Source organism: Hermetia illucens, chromosome 3 (genome assembly GCF_905115235.1).
Source record: "Hermetia illucens chromosome 3, iHerIll2.2.curated.20191125, whole genome shotgun sequence".
Lineage (NCBI taxonomy): Eukaryota > Metazoa > Arthropoda > Insecta > Diptera > Stratiomyidae > Hermetia > Hermetia illucens.
This window is the reverse complement of record NC_051851.1, coordinates 32335201-32353484: the sequence shown is the minus strand read 5'-3', so window position 1 is coordinate 32353484 and position 18284 is coordinate 32335201. Positions and strand designations below refer to the sequence as shown.

Sequence of the window (18284 nt, the reverse complement as noted above, 5' to 3'; positions counted from 1 at the left end):
ATTGAATTGGTGCACCTCGGCAAAAAACCGGGGGTGCTTGAAGTTTTCAGTTTAAGGCAGTTAAGTTTCGAGTTTTAAGGCAGGGCTAGATCGAACACTGGTTGTTGCACTGTTGATAAAATTTACACTTTAGGACTCATTGCTAAACTGCACCTTGAGGAGCAGCAGTCCTGTTGATCCTGATACTGTTATGTCCTTTTTCCGTGTCTTCCAATTGACCAGTGTAATCGGAGTTCCATTGAAGATACAAAGTAATCCGTCGTACCTTCTTTTTTTTTAGTGGAGTATATGGTCATGGAGTGCATTTCTGGTTATTCCGCATAAATGTTTCAATTAAACGAAAAATGTGTTTTGTGCCGATTTATTTTTCCAATGAAAGATAAAATTTGTTTTAATTCGTTTTCACATTTCAGCCATTTAAGATTATCAAAATATATATCTTGTTTGCGTGTACTTTCACTTTTGGACAAATGAAGTAAGTCATCATAAAATGTTATCAAAAGCCATACATGTAAGTACTTTTGGATTTCTTTCTTAAATGCTTTAGTACACAAATGAATTACATATGTGAGCAATGAATCTTCGAGTTTGTTTAGAGATCTACGATATCATAAATTAAGAAAAAACCAGAAATTTAGGGGATGACCCCATTGCATTCTAGTCAAGATTTGCATTTCACGGATCCAAAGCCAAATGTTTTTCTATTAACTCTACCACTTCCGGATAACTCCCTTTCTTTGCATAATCAATAGGTGTCAACCCCAGAAGATCTTGAACACTCGCATCGACCGAGTTTTCGAGGAGAAATATCACAGTATTTACATGGCCATGCAGAGCAGCCAGATGCAGGGCTGTCCTTCCCGAAGGATCGATTTGGGATAGGTCAACACCAGCTAATTTGTAGGATTGCAATCGGTTGGTGAATCCACGAGCGGCAGCAGCACATAGTTGTTCCCCAATACCTCGTGATGATCCTGTAATATGCGCCCCGCATCTTACCAGGAATTTGATGATCTCATGATGATCAATAGAAATAGCCTCCATCAATGGTGTACGGTCTTGCCTGTCACGCGCATGGACTGGTACCCCGTTCAGAATAAGGAACTTGACGACCTCCAAGGAGCCTTCGCTGCATGCCACGTGTAAGGCGGTTCGCTGATCGTAATCAACAGCGGACAAATCTGCTCCGTATGACTGCAGATTTTTAATCTGAGGAAGACACAAAAAGATTGTAAATTTTAAAAAAAATTATCTTTGGAAAATTTTAGGGAAACTATCAGGACGTTCTGTGTGTGACTCAAATACGGAACTATTACATCAGAAGGTGCACTACGACTATTGTTATTTGAATACTTGGAGACAAAGATACTTTTATATACAAATATTGCAAGTGGAAGTAAAGGAGTAAATTTTATGCATCTTTAGATAACTTCTAATCTTCATGCAATTTTTGGCCCCCACCCAGGATTTTAAGGGTTTGTTTAAAGCAAAACCTTATTAAAATTGGCAATATAAAAAAAATTAGAAAGGAAAGTTGGAATTGTGAACGTTTATGCATGCAGCGAGTAAAGTCGTTGAGTTTAAGGCACCATCTCCATACATGCAGAAGGGGAATGTAAATTTTGTTTCACCGAATATAGTCATGTCGGGTATCAAATGAAAGGACTCAATTAGTACCTTCCGAAAGTGAATAGTTTTGACACTAGTTGCGAAGGGGAGGCTGGAAAGTGATCACTTATTTAAGGGGGCCATTCCTAGAAGCTACCGAACCGAAAAATTTGACAAAAATCACAAAGCTGCCTATGTACCAATATTTGATTAAAAAAGGTAATAATAGTTTATTACAATAATTTTGGGAAATTGAAAGAAACCCACCGAACTTCATCCTAGAAAAAATGAATTAAATAAAATTTAAAAATTAAAATAAAGTTTTGCAGTAATGTAGGCTATGATATAAAGCAGGATAAAAACGCTGAATGTGTTTAAGATGGGGAGAGGATTACCCTCTGCACACTCAAACTGTAGTCGCCCATTGTCATTATAAGAGCTTATTCCCAGTTTTTGCTGCCTCGGATCCCGGCATGGGGGAAATTGAACTCTGTTTTATTAAGGCATCTGAGATTCCATTTGCCTCTACACCACAGTGACCAGGTATCGAAAGTCAGTAAGTAAATTTAACCTTAGTTGCTACGAGGGTTTATAGCATGGTGCACTTTCTAACCCCCTTACTCATGGGAACCAAATGGATGAGCACCTTAAATACAAAAAAACAATTACAAACAGGCAGGACCTGGTACCACACACAAACTGGCCAACCAGGCGGAGTCGCAGCTTCACAACACTGAGAATCAGATGATTACAACCAAAAAAGGAGTAGTTAGGGAGTCAAGCAGTGGAGCCACGGCCAACATTAGTGTACATTAGACCATTACTCCAAAAACAGGCCTCGGTGGCGCAGGTGCTAAATGATACCTGTGTTACCAGAAGGAAGCCCTGAAACCAGAAGAAGCCCTTATGAAGGCTCATTAAACCTCGAAGTCGAGAAAGCGGAATCCACATGAGAATGCTCTCAGAAAATCCAAACCCAAACCGAAGAGGGGGGCAGGATTTAGGAGGTCGGTTGGACGGATTTCGTCAACAGCTTTATGTAGGCATAGGGGAGCTCTCTCCAGATAACATTGTTAGAGAGATGCTGAAGAGCGCTGGCAGCTGGAATCATGTTGCGCATTATGTTCCGGCTCTTCTTATTGCGAAGATTGAACTCGACCGACGGAGGGACCGGATGGTAAGGGGTTCCCTGAACTAACAACTCCCTTCTTCCTTTTCCATTGGTGAAAGGGATTCCCTGATTTGAAGGCGTCCAAAGTCGGAAGAGCGGGAAGGCTAGCCCGAAGTAATGTGTCAAACGGTTCCAGGTTAGTTCTCTGATGACAGGGAGGTGTTTAGTTGGTAGTCCGACAACGTACTTTTGCAGGAGATAAACACTCGCATTCACCTACCCTACTCCCAAAAAACAAATCTTGCCACCTTCCTTACGTAAAACACCAGTTTATATGTTTCTGCCAAGATACTGTCGGTTCCTGGCAGCTTCTTATTTTTCATAGAAAGGGCTGCCTCTTCGAGCTCTTTCATTATTGAAAAGTGGCAAAACCTCGGCGGGGGTCCGTATGGTATAATTTCCGCACAATTCTGTCATTTACCAAGTCCAGCGGGTTAACCCCACCGCGTATATTCATTCATTCATTCGAGTTAATTCTTCTCCACCACCAGATTTTTCAAGTTCGTAATTTTCCAATGCACCACGACCCAAATGCTGATTCAGATTTCCAGGAATATTCCTTTGTCTCGAAAATAGCTCAAAATAGCTTTGAGTCAAAAGGTTAAGAGATTTGTTTTGATTCCTTACTTGATAGTATATCAAATCAGTAACAAGAATTCAGATACGTTAACGTCGAGTTTACACCCAATAAACAATTTATTTGTTAATTTTCATTTCATTTAATTGCAGATGGACTGAACAATGTGCAATTTGCCTCCACAGTATTCGGGGATGCCCCTCTTTGCAAACCACGTATTCCAAGTATTTTCATGGCATCATTCACAAAAAATCTAGATTTTTTAGCAAATAAACTTTGTGAAACATTCAGTATTCGTTCATCGAGCAGTTTTTTTTTTCTTGCGTTGGCATATGCATATGCATGCATTGAAATTATTATGGCACATGTAAACATATAGAGGTTGCACCTTCGAAATTTGGAAGTAATGATATCAGTAATTTACCCAATACCGAGAGAAAAGAATGCCCAATACTATCTTCAGTAAAATAATAAACTTCTTAGAAGGAGACAAAAGATAAACATACAGTGGGCAAAACTGAAATACGGACACCATCGCGGGAAATACATGTGTTCAGAAAAGGGGTAAAAGGAGCTGTATACATACTTGTAGTACAGCCTGTTGGATACGATTCGAGGAAAATTAACAGAAAAGGAAAAAGCAAAATCCTTATTGAGAGTGAACTACAAAGTAAACTGAGTAAATTGAAATCCGGAGAGATTTAAAAAATCGTAAAACCAAAGTGGGGTTTAAGCGAGAAACCAGACGCATAGCTCCCTCAACACGACTGTCGCAAGTCAAAACGGAGGCGTCGGCGCCTCTCGCCCTGGTCGCGTTTTCTTGCTAGACGAAGGGCTTTATTGGAGCCAAGGGGACCCGTTTGACTGTATCTCCGACATTGAGGCTGTAATGATGTCGGCCTCGCTCGAGGACTTCGAAGGGGCCCTCATAAGGTGACTGCAACGGCTTCAGAGGAGCGTCCGTCCTAATTAGGACATGCGTATAGGATTCGAGATCCCTGGGCACGTCAGCCACCGTTTTCGCATGGTTGGTGATTGGCAGTGGCTTCAGCTTTGCGCATTGGGTCCTTGAGCAGACACAACAGACCGGTGGCATTGAGTCCCGACCTGATGTCGAGAACAGGGTCGCTGGGGGAGTGTCAGGTTCTCCCCGTATACCAGCTCCACGGGACTTGCAGCAAATTTTTCTCGATTGGCAATTGCGACCAAGAAGGATCATCTTGGGCCAGCCATAGCGGCCTTCAGCGTCCTGTGCCATCCTTCGAGCATTCCATTGGACTGCGGATGGTAAACAATTGTCCAGTAGCCTATAGAGCCGAGAAGTTTGCCCAATTTGGCAAAAGGGAAGACTCAAACTCTATTCCCTGGTCGGTGATTATAATTGCTGGCTCACCAAAGCGTGGAATCCATTCTCGACACAGAGCCTCTGCAGAAATGTCTTTCAGAGGTATCACCTCAGGTCACCGCGTGAACCTATCAATGATTGTGGGGCGATACCTGAAATCGTGCGAGTCTCGCAAAGGGCCAATAATATCAAACTGGATTGTGTGGAAACCCCTGGTGGAGCAAAGGGACACTTCTACCTCTTTCCTTACATATAGTGGTTTTGCACTTGTGGCATGCGATATACTGTTTGGCCCAAAAATTAATGTCCTTGTTCATGGATGGCCAGAAACACTTTGCGGTGAGAAACCAATTCTTTGCCCGAATGCCTGGGTGCGCCAGATCGTGAACGGCGTGAAATATTTCCTTTCGAAAATCGGCCGGAATATATGACCTTCGTACCTTGTCTGGGGTCTTGCAGTATATACTGGATTTTGAGCCGAAGATAGGAAACTACCTAAAAGTGAATTTAGAGTTGGTCCTCAAGCTCTGAAGAACTTCGTCGTCCTTCTGCACCTCGACAATTGCCACAAAATTGACGGTGGTGGGGGTCTTGACCTCTGCCACATGTGGCAAACCGTCAGTAACCACCTTAGCTTTTCCAGACACGTGTTGAATATCGGAAGTGAGCTGGCTGATAAAGTTCAGGTGCCGAAGTTAGCAAAGAGATGCTTTGTCAGGCTTTTGTTTTGAAACAAATGTGAATGGCTTATGGCCCGTGAACAATGTGAACGGCCTGCTTCCAAGGGAATACCGGAAGTATTTAATTGCGAGGTACCTGGCGAGTAACTTACGATCATAGGTGCATTTCCGTTGAGCGAAATTGAACTGTTTGGAGAAGAAGCTCAATGACTGCCTGATTTGACTCATGTGTTAGTGAAGAGCAACACCTACGACAATGTCTGAGGTGTCGACGAAGTGTAGCATCCACCAGCTGTTGTTTAGTGGTCTCACCTTCTGAGATCCTTAATGGTTTTTGGAAGCGGGAAGTTCGAAATCGCTTGCACCTTGACTGGGTCCGGTTGGATACCTTCAGCGGCAATTAAGTGGCCGAGGTATTTCATCTGCGATTGTAGAAATTTGCACTTTTCAACGTTGAGTACTAGACCGGCCTCAAGGAGACGTTGCTCTAAATGATCGGACTCTCGAGGTGCTCTAAATGGTCGGACTCAGAAGAAGACACGACCAGAACATCATCCAAATATACAAAACAGAAGTGAAGGTTTCATAGCACCGAGTTTATGAATCTCTGAAAGGTTTGCGTTGCATTGCACAATCCAAAACTCATCCTAGTGAACTCGAAGAGTCCGAAAGATGTGCATATTGCCATTTTCGGAATGCCTTCGGGAGCCACAGGGATCTGTTTCTATGCCTTGACAAGTCCAAGGTAGAGAAAGCGAAGTTATGGGCAAAGTCGTGGATGAGTGGGATAGGGTAACAGTCTGGAATGGCCTGAGCATTCAGACATTTGTAGTCCCCATTCGCCATTGGGTTGAGGGACTATGTGAAATGGCGAAGACCAACAATTGTCTGAAGGTCTGCAAATGCCCTGCTTAAGAAGTTCTTTGAACTCTTTCCGCGGAGGGGGTAAATGGAAAACCAACAGTGTTGTGAACATCATGCCAATGGTGCTGAACATCATGCTTAACGGGTTCAGAGAGACTACGTTGTTCCGGTATTTTTGAAGAAGTGCGTGAATACGTGCGTCGGCAAAGTCTTCAAAATGGAAAAAGTGCTCGATGAGCACGATGATTTTTCCAGGGGGGATATACTGATGTCCGCGGTTATGAAACGCCAAGAAAATGTTCGTCGAACTGCTAAACTCAAATTTACTTGCTGTAGCCATACGTGCGGATCAACGAAGAATTTGCTACCGTGAGTTTTAACGATTGCGGTCTTAACTTATGATGCCGAGATACGGAAATACCGAAACTTCAGCGCCTGTATCGACCAGGTAGTTGCGCCGACTCAAGTGGTCGTAGATTGTGAAGCGATGTCATACTGCATTTGGGGGATAGCAATCGCCAGAACTCCCGATAAGCCTGATTTGTTTGGTGAAAAATTGTAGGGCCTGGTACATTTTTTAGTCTTTTCAGCGAACCTACCATGATACCAACACGCCCCAGTACTTTCCGAAGGTTCCGACGACCTACTTACCGATTGTCCATTTCGGGAGGCGGGTCTAAACCTTGATCTAGTCCTTCTCCCCGAACGCAAAGTACCGACGGCCTCTGCCAATTCAGAGCCGGTGTCTGTTAATGGTGCCACCATCTGCTGCAGCTGAGCCACCTGGCTTGAGTTGCAACGAAACACCTCACCAACAATGGGTCGTACGAGGACCTCATGAATTTTGTCCGCCGTGACAGCTAACGTATCCATAGAGTTCGAACCCACACATGCTAAGATGGCCTGTGTGGTCTCCGGAAGCCTCTGCAGCCACAAAAACTGTAGCAGTTCAGCGCCGACTTTGCTATCATCTAACTGCTTCATTTCACACAGTTAGCTTGGGACACGGTCTGTCAGTAAGTGGTTAAGTTTAGTTGTTTCACTTACTAGCAGGTGTTTTATGAGTTGCTTTTTTAGTCGAGTATAACAGCAGTCCTCGAGGACGTCGGAGACAAGCTCAACTGCCTCCTCGTTTAGCCCGACCAGCGCTTAATTGAAACGAATAGCATCCGCTGTGACGAACAGCATCCGCTGTGACGAACAGCATCCGCTGTGACGCCGGCCAAAGTGAATAAAGCCTCGAGTTGGAGGAACCATGCTGCCGGGCTGCGGTAGTTACCGCGGGACTTCCCTCTATTTCGAAGGACATCGTTTAGCGGAATCGAACGACCCAAGAGAAAGAACACGCAAGTGGAAGGAGCGGAGTTTGAGACAAAAAGAAGAGAAAGAGCGGAAGAGGAGGAAAAATGGTCCTGTGCCGTCTCATTTAAATCAATGTTTGTTGTTTTCTTTTTTTCTCAAGATGGCAATGATCCACTTGTCCAATTGGCTGGTCGAACAGCCGATTACTTACATAATGGTAGAATGTTGCTTGGAATAAACGTATCGAGGCACGTTATTCGAGACTAACGGCTTGTTCATTTTCTCAAAAACCGTCCGCTCCTGGTATAGATTGAATGCTGCTGCGTAGCTGGCCGATACCCGCGCTGGACAGGGAACGGTTTCCTGGAGCAAAATCACTACACCTTATATTATAGATATATATATTGTAGCGATCATCCAGTCAACCATGTGCACTACATAGGTAGGTTTCCTAGTTAGGCAAAAAATGAAACGTGCTGTTATCTGATTTGCGCGGAAAGGGGTCCACAAACAAACGTAGGCCTCTCCAGACGGAACCATTTTCAACCAAATTGACCACGTGCTAATCGAAGCTCCCAATCTTGATCAAAATCAGAACATATAGGAGGGCCAATATAGACTCGGCTCCCTACCTCATTGGGATATTGTTCCTTGATCGAATAACAACACCGCCTGACAATCAGATGAAGATTAATAGAGAACTATCCACAACGCAGTCCACGGTAAGGGGGAAAAAGCATGCCGTAATAACCGTAGTCAACAGGGGTCCTGGAGATGAAACACCATCTGAAGATCGTTATCATTGAGACACGGCCACAAACATACTTGGCCCTAGTTGCAAAAAAAAGTCAGAAAGTCGAAGACGCATGTAAGCTAGCAATAGAACGGAGGAATGCTACATACCGGGCAATGCTGCACTCTCAAAGAGCGCAGGCACACGCAGAGACATATCAAGAATTTCGTTTAGTGGAAAAGCGACTTCACACACAGAATAAGGAAGCTTGGGAGAACCAAGTCAGTAGGATGAAGCCTTACACACCTCAATGTCCATCCTGCCGAGACAAACGGGGAGATCTGATTTCTGACCGAATGGCCATATTGGAGGGATGGGTTGAGTACCTTGATGAACTGCTCAACAATCAAAATATCGGCGAGTTGAAGGTCTCGGCAAATGAAGACGACGGACAAATGCCGCCATCACCACACATGGAGGAAAAAGTCCATGCCATTCATTAGCTTAAGAATAATAAGCCACCAGGAGCCGATGGAATTACAGCCGAATTGGTTAAATATGGAGACGAGCAATTGCACTAAGCGGTTCATTAACCGTTGATCAACATGTGGGGTAGCTAATGCCTAATGGCTGGCCATCAGCTACATCAACTTTTCATCGCCAGGGTAAAACTAACAGAATTGGATATCCCGACCAAATTGATAAGACTGACTAGGCTGACCCTGACCAATGTACGAAGCCAGATAAAAGCAGCCGAATCATTCTCAGCTCTCATTCAGCATCAACGACGATTTAAGACAAGGCAATGCCCTATCATACATCCTTTTTATTCTACCCCTGCAGATACGAGAGGCACCATCCTCTTCAAGTCGACCCAACTACTGGCCTATGCTGACGATATCGACATTATGGGAAGTATAACCCATGATGCCAACTGCCTTCATCCAAATCGAGACGGTGCGAGATCTTAACAAGAAAAATTGCGAACTCTTAGCCACGTTCGAGAGAAAAATCCTCCGAAGAATTTTCGTCTCCTACAAGAGAAGGGACGATTCCGCAGCGTCAATAACGATGAAATCTATGAGCGATACCACAATCGTCTGGTTGTTGATAAGAATGTCAGGATGATCCAACCCGGAAAGTCTATAAAGGCAATATTTATGGTAGAAAAAGAAGACTTGATAGACGATGGCTCGGATGAAGCGATGGCGTAGGTGAGGAAGCAAAACAGCTTTTAGGGATGTCGAATTGATGAACCTCTGCCCAAAAGCGGGATGTCTGGAGTTCCTTATTAACGGGACAATCAAGCCAAGGCTTTGTCTGTCTTTTTTGGAGAAATTCTTTGATATTTCCACGACTTATTCAGAACGTATTTTAGCGGTTCGTAGAGGGACGCCCAAAGTTGCACTTGTATGCAAAGGACCGATAGACAAAATTGTCGAGTGCAACGATGCGGACTGGGGCAATAATCCCGGAGACTCAAGCAAGTACATAAACTACGTATTCTACCAAAGCCGAATACTCGTGCATTGCGATGATCAAAATGCAATAGAGTTATCGACGGCAACGAGGTTCCACGACTTTACGAAGCACGTCACGATGCAGTTTAGCTGTGTACGAGAATTCATGAAGGATTAAGTTATTCAAATACAACACACGCCATAGGAGGATATGATCGCCAAAATTTTGACCAACGCACTGCTGAAAGAAAAATAATGAGAGGGTTGAAGATATTGAAATCAGTAAAAGGCAACCTGGAATTGATTAAGAGTAAATAGTTCCAAAATTAAGTCTTCCTTTTCTTCAGCCTTTGACCCGTTCACAAACGGGGTCAACTCGTTGTGATCGGTTTCGCCATTCGGTTCTATCAAATGCAAGATCTGGATGTAATCGCGAGGCTTTTAAAGCCCCATCCAGCGTATCAAGCCACCGTTGTTTCGGCCTACCTTTTGGTAGCTTACCGTCAAGTTCGAATTCAGACCAATCTTGGCAAGTCGTAGACGCCTCTCTCGCAGTTTTCCCACGATCGCTGCAACCCCATATCGATTGCGGATATCTTTATTTCGGATATGATCAAAACGTTAATCCAACGCAACATCTTCGCCTCCATTACCGCAAGACGCCGTTCATAGTCTTTTATAGCCGAACAACACTCAAAACTATAGAGAGCGACAGGACGGGCGACATTACGGTAGATTTTAGATTTGAGACATTCGTTGATACGTCGGTCAAAAAGAACACCAGTTGTGGACTGTCACTTCGTCCAGGATGCGTTAAAGTGTGAAGCGATTTCATAACGCAGTTCTCCATTGGCTGATAGCATTGACCCCAGATATTTAAATCGGTCAGTTCTGGGCAGGTCACTGCCGATGACAGTGATTGTGCTTGTTTCATGGGGATCGGTCGTCAAAAACTCTGTTTCAAGTGGGAAGCACAATTACGATGCAATGAAGATTTCAGGGCGGTAAAGTTCGCTCCACGTCGACATGGTTCGTTCTGATGACAGATTACGCCATTTGCAATTTGGCGACACTTTTCGTTTTCGGTTGCTACTTTTGTAATTACATTCATTATATGAATTTGCATGAAAATTTGAAGGACTAATGCAAGTGACATTACTAATTAGTATTTGCAACGCAAATAGTGCCTTCCACAGTTCTCAAAATGAATTCATTCACATTAATTACATTCAACAATAACTGTCGAAAATGAAAAACGCCGCCATATTGCAAATGACGTGAAGTGTCAACAAACTATTGGGGCCGAATTAATGGCGCTTTGATAACATTAGATATTTGGCGAGTCTGGTCGGGGAATTTTGTCTCAGAGAGAACTCTCTGGTATAGGATGGATGAGGGTTCCAAACAGGACATCGTCACAGTTCTGGAATGTCATGTATAATGGAATGCGTGATCCGACGATCTGGTGGCATTTGTTTCAGTAAAATAGCCAGAGGATGTGGAGATTTACGCGACGGAAAGCGTTAAAGACCTGAGTGGGAAAGGCTGAGTTGATCCTTGCAGACGAGAAAACCGTAGTGGTCTTAATAACAAAAGAAGAACGTAGAAGCAAAAACAAGGTGGATATCGGTGGACATATGGATGTCTCTAAGCTATCAAGAACCTGGCTGATAATTGACGTCAAACTGAGCTTTGGGGAGCATCTAGAATATGCATGCCAAAAGATAGAATGTCGCCTGTGTGAGTGGAGCCGCTTGCAAACTCTCTGAGGAAGAGGCAGGTGAATTCGGTTTACAAACTAATGACTCTGGGGTTTGCAGTGCTTGTAGAACCACGGCAGATGAGGGTCTCATCGAAGGATGCAGAGCATGTGATGTTTCACTGCCCAAGGTTCGCGATGGAGTTACGGAACCTGAATTAAGTGGTGGGAAGGAACGGAGGGTTTTAGCTGCGGAAATGCTAAGGTTGAAGGAGGAGTGGCTTACGGTTTCCTACGAAATTGTAAAAATATAGATGCAATTGATGAAGGAAATAAAGAGGAAGAAAGCTCAACACACGGGAAGCACGAGTTCCTAAAGGCAAACCGGCCCCTGGAGTAATACCTAAATGGTGGTCCCGCGGAACTGCAGCTGGAGAGACCGGGGATGGTTTTTAGTGGGTCCAAATACCACATGAGCCGAGCTGAAAGGGATGTCTTTCAAAGATTTTTGCACCTCCGTGTACAGAAAAAAAACATCTTTGCTCCCTCTTCGTTTGGGAGTGGAATTGACATCCTGTTGCCTCCTGTATCTCTTGCAAATGGCACTTTCAGGGGAATTTTGTACTTCCTGCAACCTTCTCCTTCACAAGTGTGGCACCTGGTTGGCCCATCACATCCACTGCTGTATACTTTATTATATGATCAAATTCAAGGTATCTTGTGAATTTACCAACCTATTATTAGTCGCTGGTAGTTTCAATTATACTTTTGTTCTGCCTGCTTTTCTGAACGTCCCTCTTTTTATCTGTCACGCGTCGCAAAAGTTCAATTTTCCCAACTTTTTTGCGTGCCGCATTGCACATCGGAGTTATTTTGTATTGCCTCATCAAAGCCCGTGTAATGAACTTCATTTGGCAGCTCTCTTACGCCACACACATGCAGTCACCCCGCTATTGTGTTTGAGATCCGTGATGCGCTGGACGTTGGATGCCTGTGTGGCAGTGTCCATAACAAGAACAAAGAGGAGTGCTGAGGGGGCGCTTCCTTGATGAACGCCAACAGAGACACGAAGCGGTTTTAATATACTTCAAACTTTACTTTTCGGATCGTGGTAGAGCAAAAATTAAGTGAATTGCCTAAGCTGCTAGGAAGAGGACTGTTAAATTTTCCGAAGTGAAAAAAGATTCAAAACGTAGGGGAGTGGCGAGCAAACCATCGAAAAGAAACGAAGGGTGCTCACCGCTCGATTATGTGTAGCTCAAAATATAGCGGAACGGCAAGGAATGTGTTGAAAACAAATAGGATTATATAGGGGAGCATCAGTAAGGAGGCAATTCTAGTTAGAAATACTACATCAGACCACATATGCAATCAAATTTCAAAATCAGCACCTTCTGACTAATATTTTTAAAACTTTTTGAAACTTCAAAAAAGGTTCTTACCTTATTTGTGTCCTGTGCTACGACAGCTGTATTTACCATGGCCGGATATAAGGTTGCTCCCAGTTGATCCAGTTCTCTGGGTGTGGATAAACGCAAGGATCGAGCAACGGCTTCTATTAAATCCTCTTCTTGCATTTCTGCTGGTTTCGACAATGTCAGTTCCCCTCGCAAGTTGGATTGCATCATCTAGAAGAGAATAACATTTAAATTCTGGATGTGCTTTCCATGACAAATTCGAGTTAACCTGTTTCTTCATATCCAATGACCATGTCTCCTTTCCTAGCACGTACGCCAATTTTGTAAGTGCGGCTTCTGGAGTCATGTCGAATCCCGGCAAAATTCCTATTTCGCTCAGAATTGCCCCCGTTTGGTAGATCCCAGCCACTGATCCCACATTGCATTGTGTGCAGTTTACTATGATGACACCCCGCTCTGCTGCTAACTTTAGTTCCTGCATAAGATCCTTTCTTATCGACGGAATGTTGCCGCTCCCGAAAGTCTGAAGCACCACACCCTCAATCGGGGGTTGTAAGGCAGCCTTGATAGCAGCCGTTGAAATACTGGGGAATAATCGCAATAACGCGACATTTTCATTCAAGTTCGTATGGGCTGAGAACTTAAGGTCATTGCAGGGCCGGAAAATTGATCGGTAGTCAACTTCGACATTAATTCCAATCTTAGCAATGGGCGGACAATTGGGTGATTCAAATGCATCCAAAGAGGATGTGTTCATCTTCGTGGCTCTATTGCCGCGTATAAGCTTGGCCCCGAATAGCACACATACTTCAGGGATAGTGTAGTTCCCGGCGATTATTAATGCAGAAGTAAAATTATCACGGCCATCAGTTCGAGTTTCAAAAATTGGAATTTGAGATCCTGTTACAATCACAGTTTTTCCGAGGTTTTCTAACATGAAGGACAATGCCGATGAGGTATACGCTAAGGTGTCTGTGCCATGCAGAATAACGAAACCATCGAAACATTGGTAGAATTGCTGAAAAGGATAAATCATTAGTAACCGTAGGACCCAATTTCAAGATAGGATCAGAAATTAATCCTTACCCAGATATCATCCACGATTTGCAACCAATCCTGGAAAGTCATATTACTGGAATCGAGCAGCGGTTCATATTCATGTACGCTATAAATTATTCTTCTAAGTTCCTTTGAAACCAATGGTAGAACTAGGGGTGTTCTGGCATTTGCATTGGAAAATTTCTTTGCGGCGTATTCTGTATCGTGCAAGTTTGGATATTTTCGAAGTTCCGAGACGAATCTGTTAGGTATCGGCTCCAGAGCTAAAAAAGGTAATTCAGGATTATAATGACAGGTCACACAAATTCTTATGTTACTTACCTCCGGCCTTATTTCTAACCATTCCAATTGTGCCGCCAGTATAAATGACCAACACGTTCGCTTCGCGTCCCACAACGTGAGCCTCTGAGTTTGCGGCTATGTGATTTTTTCGTATATTTGCTGGATGACTTTCTTTTTGGGGACTGTCGTAGCCATTTTGCGGTGAATCTAGTGCCTCAAGTGTAAATTTCTCGTCACATAGGGAATTTGGCATATCTGGTTAGAAGTTTATCTGAAACATTGGTTGAATTTAAGATAATTTGGCATAAAATTCAAACTGATATATTGACAATATTCCTAGTGACAACAAATTGTGGCATTTATGCATACCAATATTATGTGAGCAAAATTAGCACTTAAAACCAACAGTTTAATCAAATTAACACAATCTGACGACCGTGCTTTTTCAAACAGCTGTGCGAAATGATATTTAGGAATTGTTGTGATCAAATAAAACGGTGTTAGTTTCACAATTTTGTGTGAAAGACAAAATTTTATTATCTCACTCTAGATGGATAATACAGAGAATTTCATGAATAGAATTCTGTGAGTGATCTCGCCAAATGTGAATCGTTACTATTACTAAATATCAGCCACAAAAACTTGTGATATGGGCAGTGCCGTAGAGACAACATTTGGAGCTGTAGTGAACATTAAGTGAGCCCCTTTATTATCGTCTAGCTTATGATATTTCGTTGTATATCTCTATTCCAGATCTCCTAGAAAATTCAGAATCTGAGGAGTATCACCTACTTTCTGCCTCGCCTCCTCAACCCTAAGCAACCTAAAAGTGTACCACATACTTCTCTCGTTCGGCATCATCATCGCTTTCCGGGGGTTGATGTTCCACTCTCCAGAAGCAAAGCCTCTCGCCTCATGGACAAAGTGATCTTACTATTAAGAACACGCTACGGATCTAGACTAGGAAGTCGAAAAACAACTCGCCCAATCCAGAGTATTATTTGAACCGTACCCATTTGATGGTGTATAGTCGGAGTCTCACTGACATGCAGTCGCCCCAGTGAGTAAGCTTGACGTACAAGGGGGTATGGCCATGGAAATGTACTGGCACATCTGCAAATCCTCATGGGAACCAAATGAAAGAAGTTCACAAAACAACAAATAAGAATAACAAATACGTGGGACCCAATACTGATAAGCAGGTAATTACATCCAAGAAGGTCCGAAGTCAGCCCTGGCGGCAATCAACTAAGCCCCTGTCCTCTCTCCGTTTACGTGTGACCAAGCACTCAACACCTTTTATACCATTTTATCTGATCTTCTTCCTTGTTACGTTCCCTCCCCTTTTAAGTGCTTACGCTCTTACCCCGTCTGGTTTACCACTGCAATTCACAAAAAACTACGCTAAAAACAGACAGGCAGTAAGAAGTTCCTGTCTTCTAGAAACCATTCTAACTTAGTTTTTTTCAAATCTCTACGTTCCTCGGTCAAATGCTTAATACGTAAGTCCAGAAACAAATATTTGACCCGTGTGGAAGACTCACTAAAGCGCGGAAACCTGAAACCTTTCTGGTCCCACATTCGCAACTCCGGCTGTCCTGCCCAGTTATCCCCCAGTCCATTAAATTCTCTGGCTCTTCAGCTAACTTCCCCCAACTATCTTGTGATTGACACTGCCGCTACTTTTCCTCAGTCTATGTTCCCCCTCCTTCCTCCAAATCCCTCCCGATAGTGGATGTAGCCTGCCCTGCATTCCCCTTCTTACCCCTATCCTTCCTCTAGTTCCTCATTGGCAAACTTGATGCCAATGTCGGACCTGGTTACGATGGTCTTCCAAACCTCATTTTGCACAAAACTCGTAAGTCCACCTCTCTTCCCCTATCTCTTATTTTCAACGAAAGCCTCGAAGAGAATCATTTTCCCGATTTATGGAAAGATGCTCTCATCATCCCCTTACACAAAAGTGGCGATCCTCTCCTCCTGTTCCAAAATCCTGGAAAGATATATCAGCCACTGGTTGTCCGCCCACTTTGGCCACCACATAGTACAAGAGCAACACGGCTTCGTTAAGCGTAGGTCTGCTGCCTTCAATCTGCTTGACTTTACCAACTTTGTCGCCAAATGTATAAATTCACGGCAAAAAGCACATACCATTTACACTGATTTCGCTAAAGCCTTCGACACTGTAAATCACAAGATACTTCTATCCAAACTCTCGTCTCTAGGTGTTCCCATACCACTTGTTTTATGGCTTGCCTCTTACGTTTCCAACCGATCCTGCTATGTCTCTTTCGACGGCTGCACTTCCCGCTCCTTCTCTCCCCCCCCCCCCCCCCCCCCTCTCGCGTCTAACAGGGATCTATTCTGGACCCTTTGTTATATTTATTTTTTATTGACGACCTTCCCCTCCTCCTTAATTGTCCTTGTTTGCTCTATGCAGACGACTTTAAGCTGTATCGTCGTGTCTAGCCTAGACACTCTGGTTCGTTGGTGCTCGACTAATGGTTTAGCGTTAAACGTCAGAAAGTGTCACTCTATGTGCTACTCCCTAAAATCCTCACCCACTTCTTTCTCCTACTCTCTTAACGGACATTCCTTATCCTGCTTCCACTCAAAACCTCGGAGTCGCTTTCGACAATAAGTTCCGCTTTGACACCCATTGCCTCGAAGTCACCAACCGAGCAGCAAAATTGTCAGGCTTTATACTTTGCTCCTCCTCTGATTTTGACTCCATCCAACCCTCCTTAGCTCTCTTCAATTCCCTCGAATACTGCTCCGTGATGTGGTCACTCTCCCGTAACTGTGATTGTCTTGCCCTTGAAAATGTGCAACGTAAATTCACCCGTTCCCTCTTCTCTAAGAAAAGCTTCCCTCGTGTGAACTATCCCTCCCGCCTCCGCTTTCTGAACCTTCTCTTCCTACAACAGCGTAGATCCTATCTGGATCTATGCACATTTTTTAAACTTTCATCGGGTCTGATGGACTGCTCCGCCGATAACGACATCACCTGCCGTCCTGCGTTTTATAACCCACGTAGCGCAGAGATTTTCAACGTGCTCTTCGCAGCAGAGCTTGAAGGTTACTTTCATTCCCCGATCCCTGGGCTTTGCCGAAATTACAACGCAGAACAGCTTGGTCCTTTTAACTTCTCTACTTTAAGTAGTTTTAAGCATAGAATAAGATTATTGCTTTCTCCTTCTCCTGAGGACAATAAGTAATTGGAGTTTACTCTGTTCGGTGTCCGTTAAATTAAATAAATAAATAAATAAATAAATAAAGAAGGAGAAATTGGGAAATCAGGCAGGTGAACCAAGCATAACGTTGGGCTCCTGGGAAGACAACAAACCAGTTGCGGTCCTTGATCAGAAGACAGGGACCACCAATGTGAGGTTAGCATATGTGAAGCCAGGAAAAAAACAGGCCTTAGTAGCGTAGGCACTAAATGCTCTCTGTGCTATCTGAAGGTTTACCTGGAATTGAAAACAGCCCTTAAGAAGGCTCAACAGCACAATCAAAGAAGAGAGGAGTAGCAGAAATCAATCCATGAGAGGAACGGCTCTCAAGAAATCCAAATCGGAACTTAAGAAGGAGCAAATATCGTGGTGAAAGTAAGTTCCAGCGAGCACGCCGTTAGCAATGTTAGTGCAATGAAACATCAGGCTCGCTATACTACCGAAATCGTCTCTGGAGCAAATGCTAACTCATTCAAGAGGTTATCGTCCAGTAGATGTATAAGGGATGTAGCGCCGAACTCACACTTTCAACCAAATCTTTTATTGGTAGGCTGCACGAAATGGCTTAAGAGTAAGGAATAACTGCTTGCGATCGGGGCAGGCGATCGATCCCTGGAGGCAATTAAATGCCATAAATGACGCAGAATTATAGATAAGTTCGATGAAATTCCGATGCAGCAGGACAAACCAAGGAAGGCCAACCTGTATCCCGGAACTAAGTCATGTTCCGGACAGAACGTTGTCAATCAATACCGGGTGACAGTGAAAAATAATCGAGTTGCCCTACAAACTAGGCAACATGTTTTCCACGAAGTTTCACTTGAGCTCGGTGTGGAGTCTTTAACGAACCGGA

The 18284-nt window shown here is 43.7% G+C and overlaps 1 protein-coding gene across 1 annotated transcript in view; it reads right to left on the bottom strand.

Moving 5' to 3' along the window:
• Positions 1–347: 347 nt before the first annotated feature.
• The window catches only part of LOC119651780 (L-asparaginase-like), a 31109-nt gene continuing 13172 nt past the window's right edge, over positions 348–18284 (bottom strand). Inside the window, exons 3-7 of the mRNA XM_038055535.1 lie at positions 14238–14469; positions 13944–14179; positions 13126–13875; positions 12882–13067; positions 348–1209 (exon numbers count right to left, since the gene is read on the bottom strand). Of these exons, the coding sequence (XP_037911463.1) occupies positions 676–1209; positions 12882–13067; positions 13126–13875; positions 13944–14179; positions 14238–14451 (1920 nt within the window). The 5' untranslated portion in view covers positions 14452–14469 and the 3' untranslated portion in view covers positions 348–675. The remainder of the gene's footprint in view (positions 1210–12881; positions 13068–13125; positions 13876–13943; positions 14180–14237; positions 14470–18284) is intronic.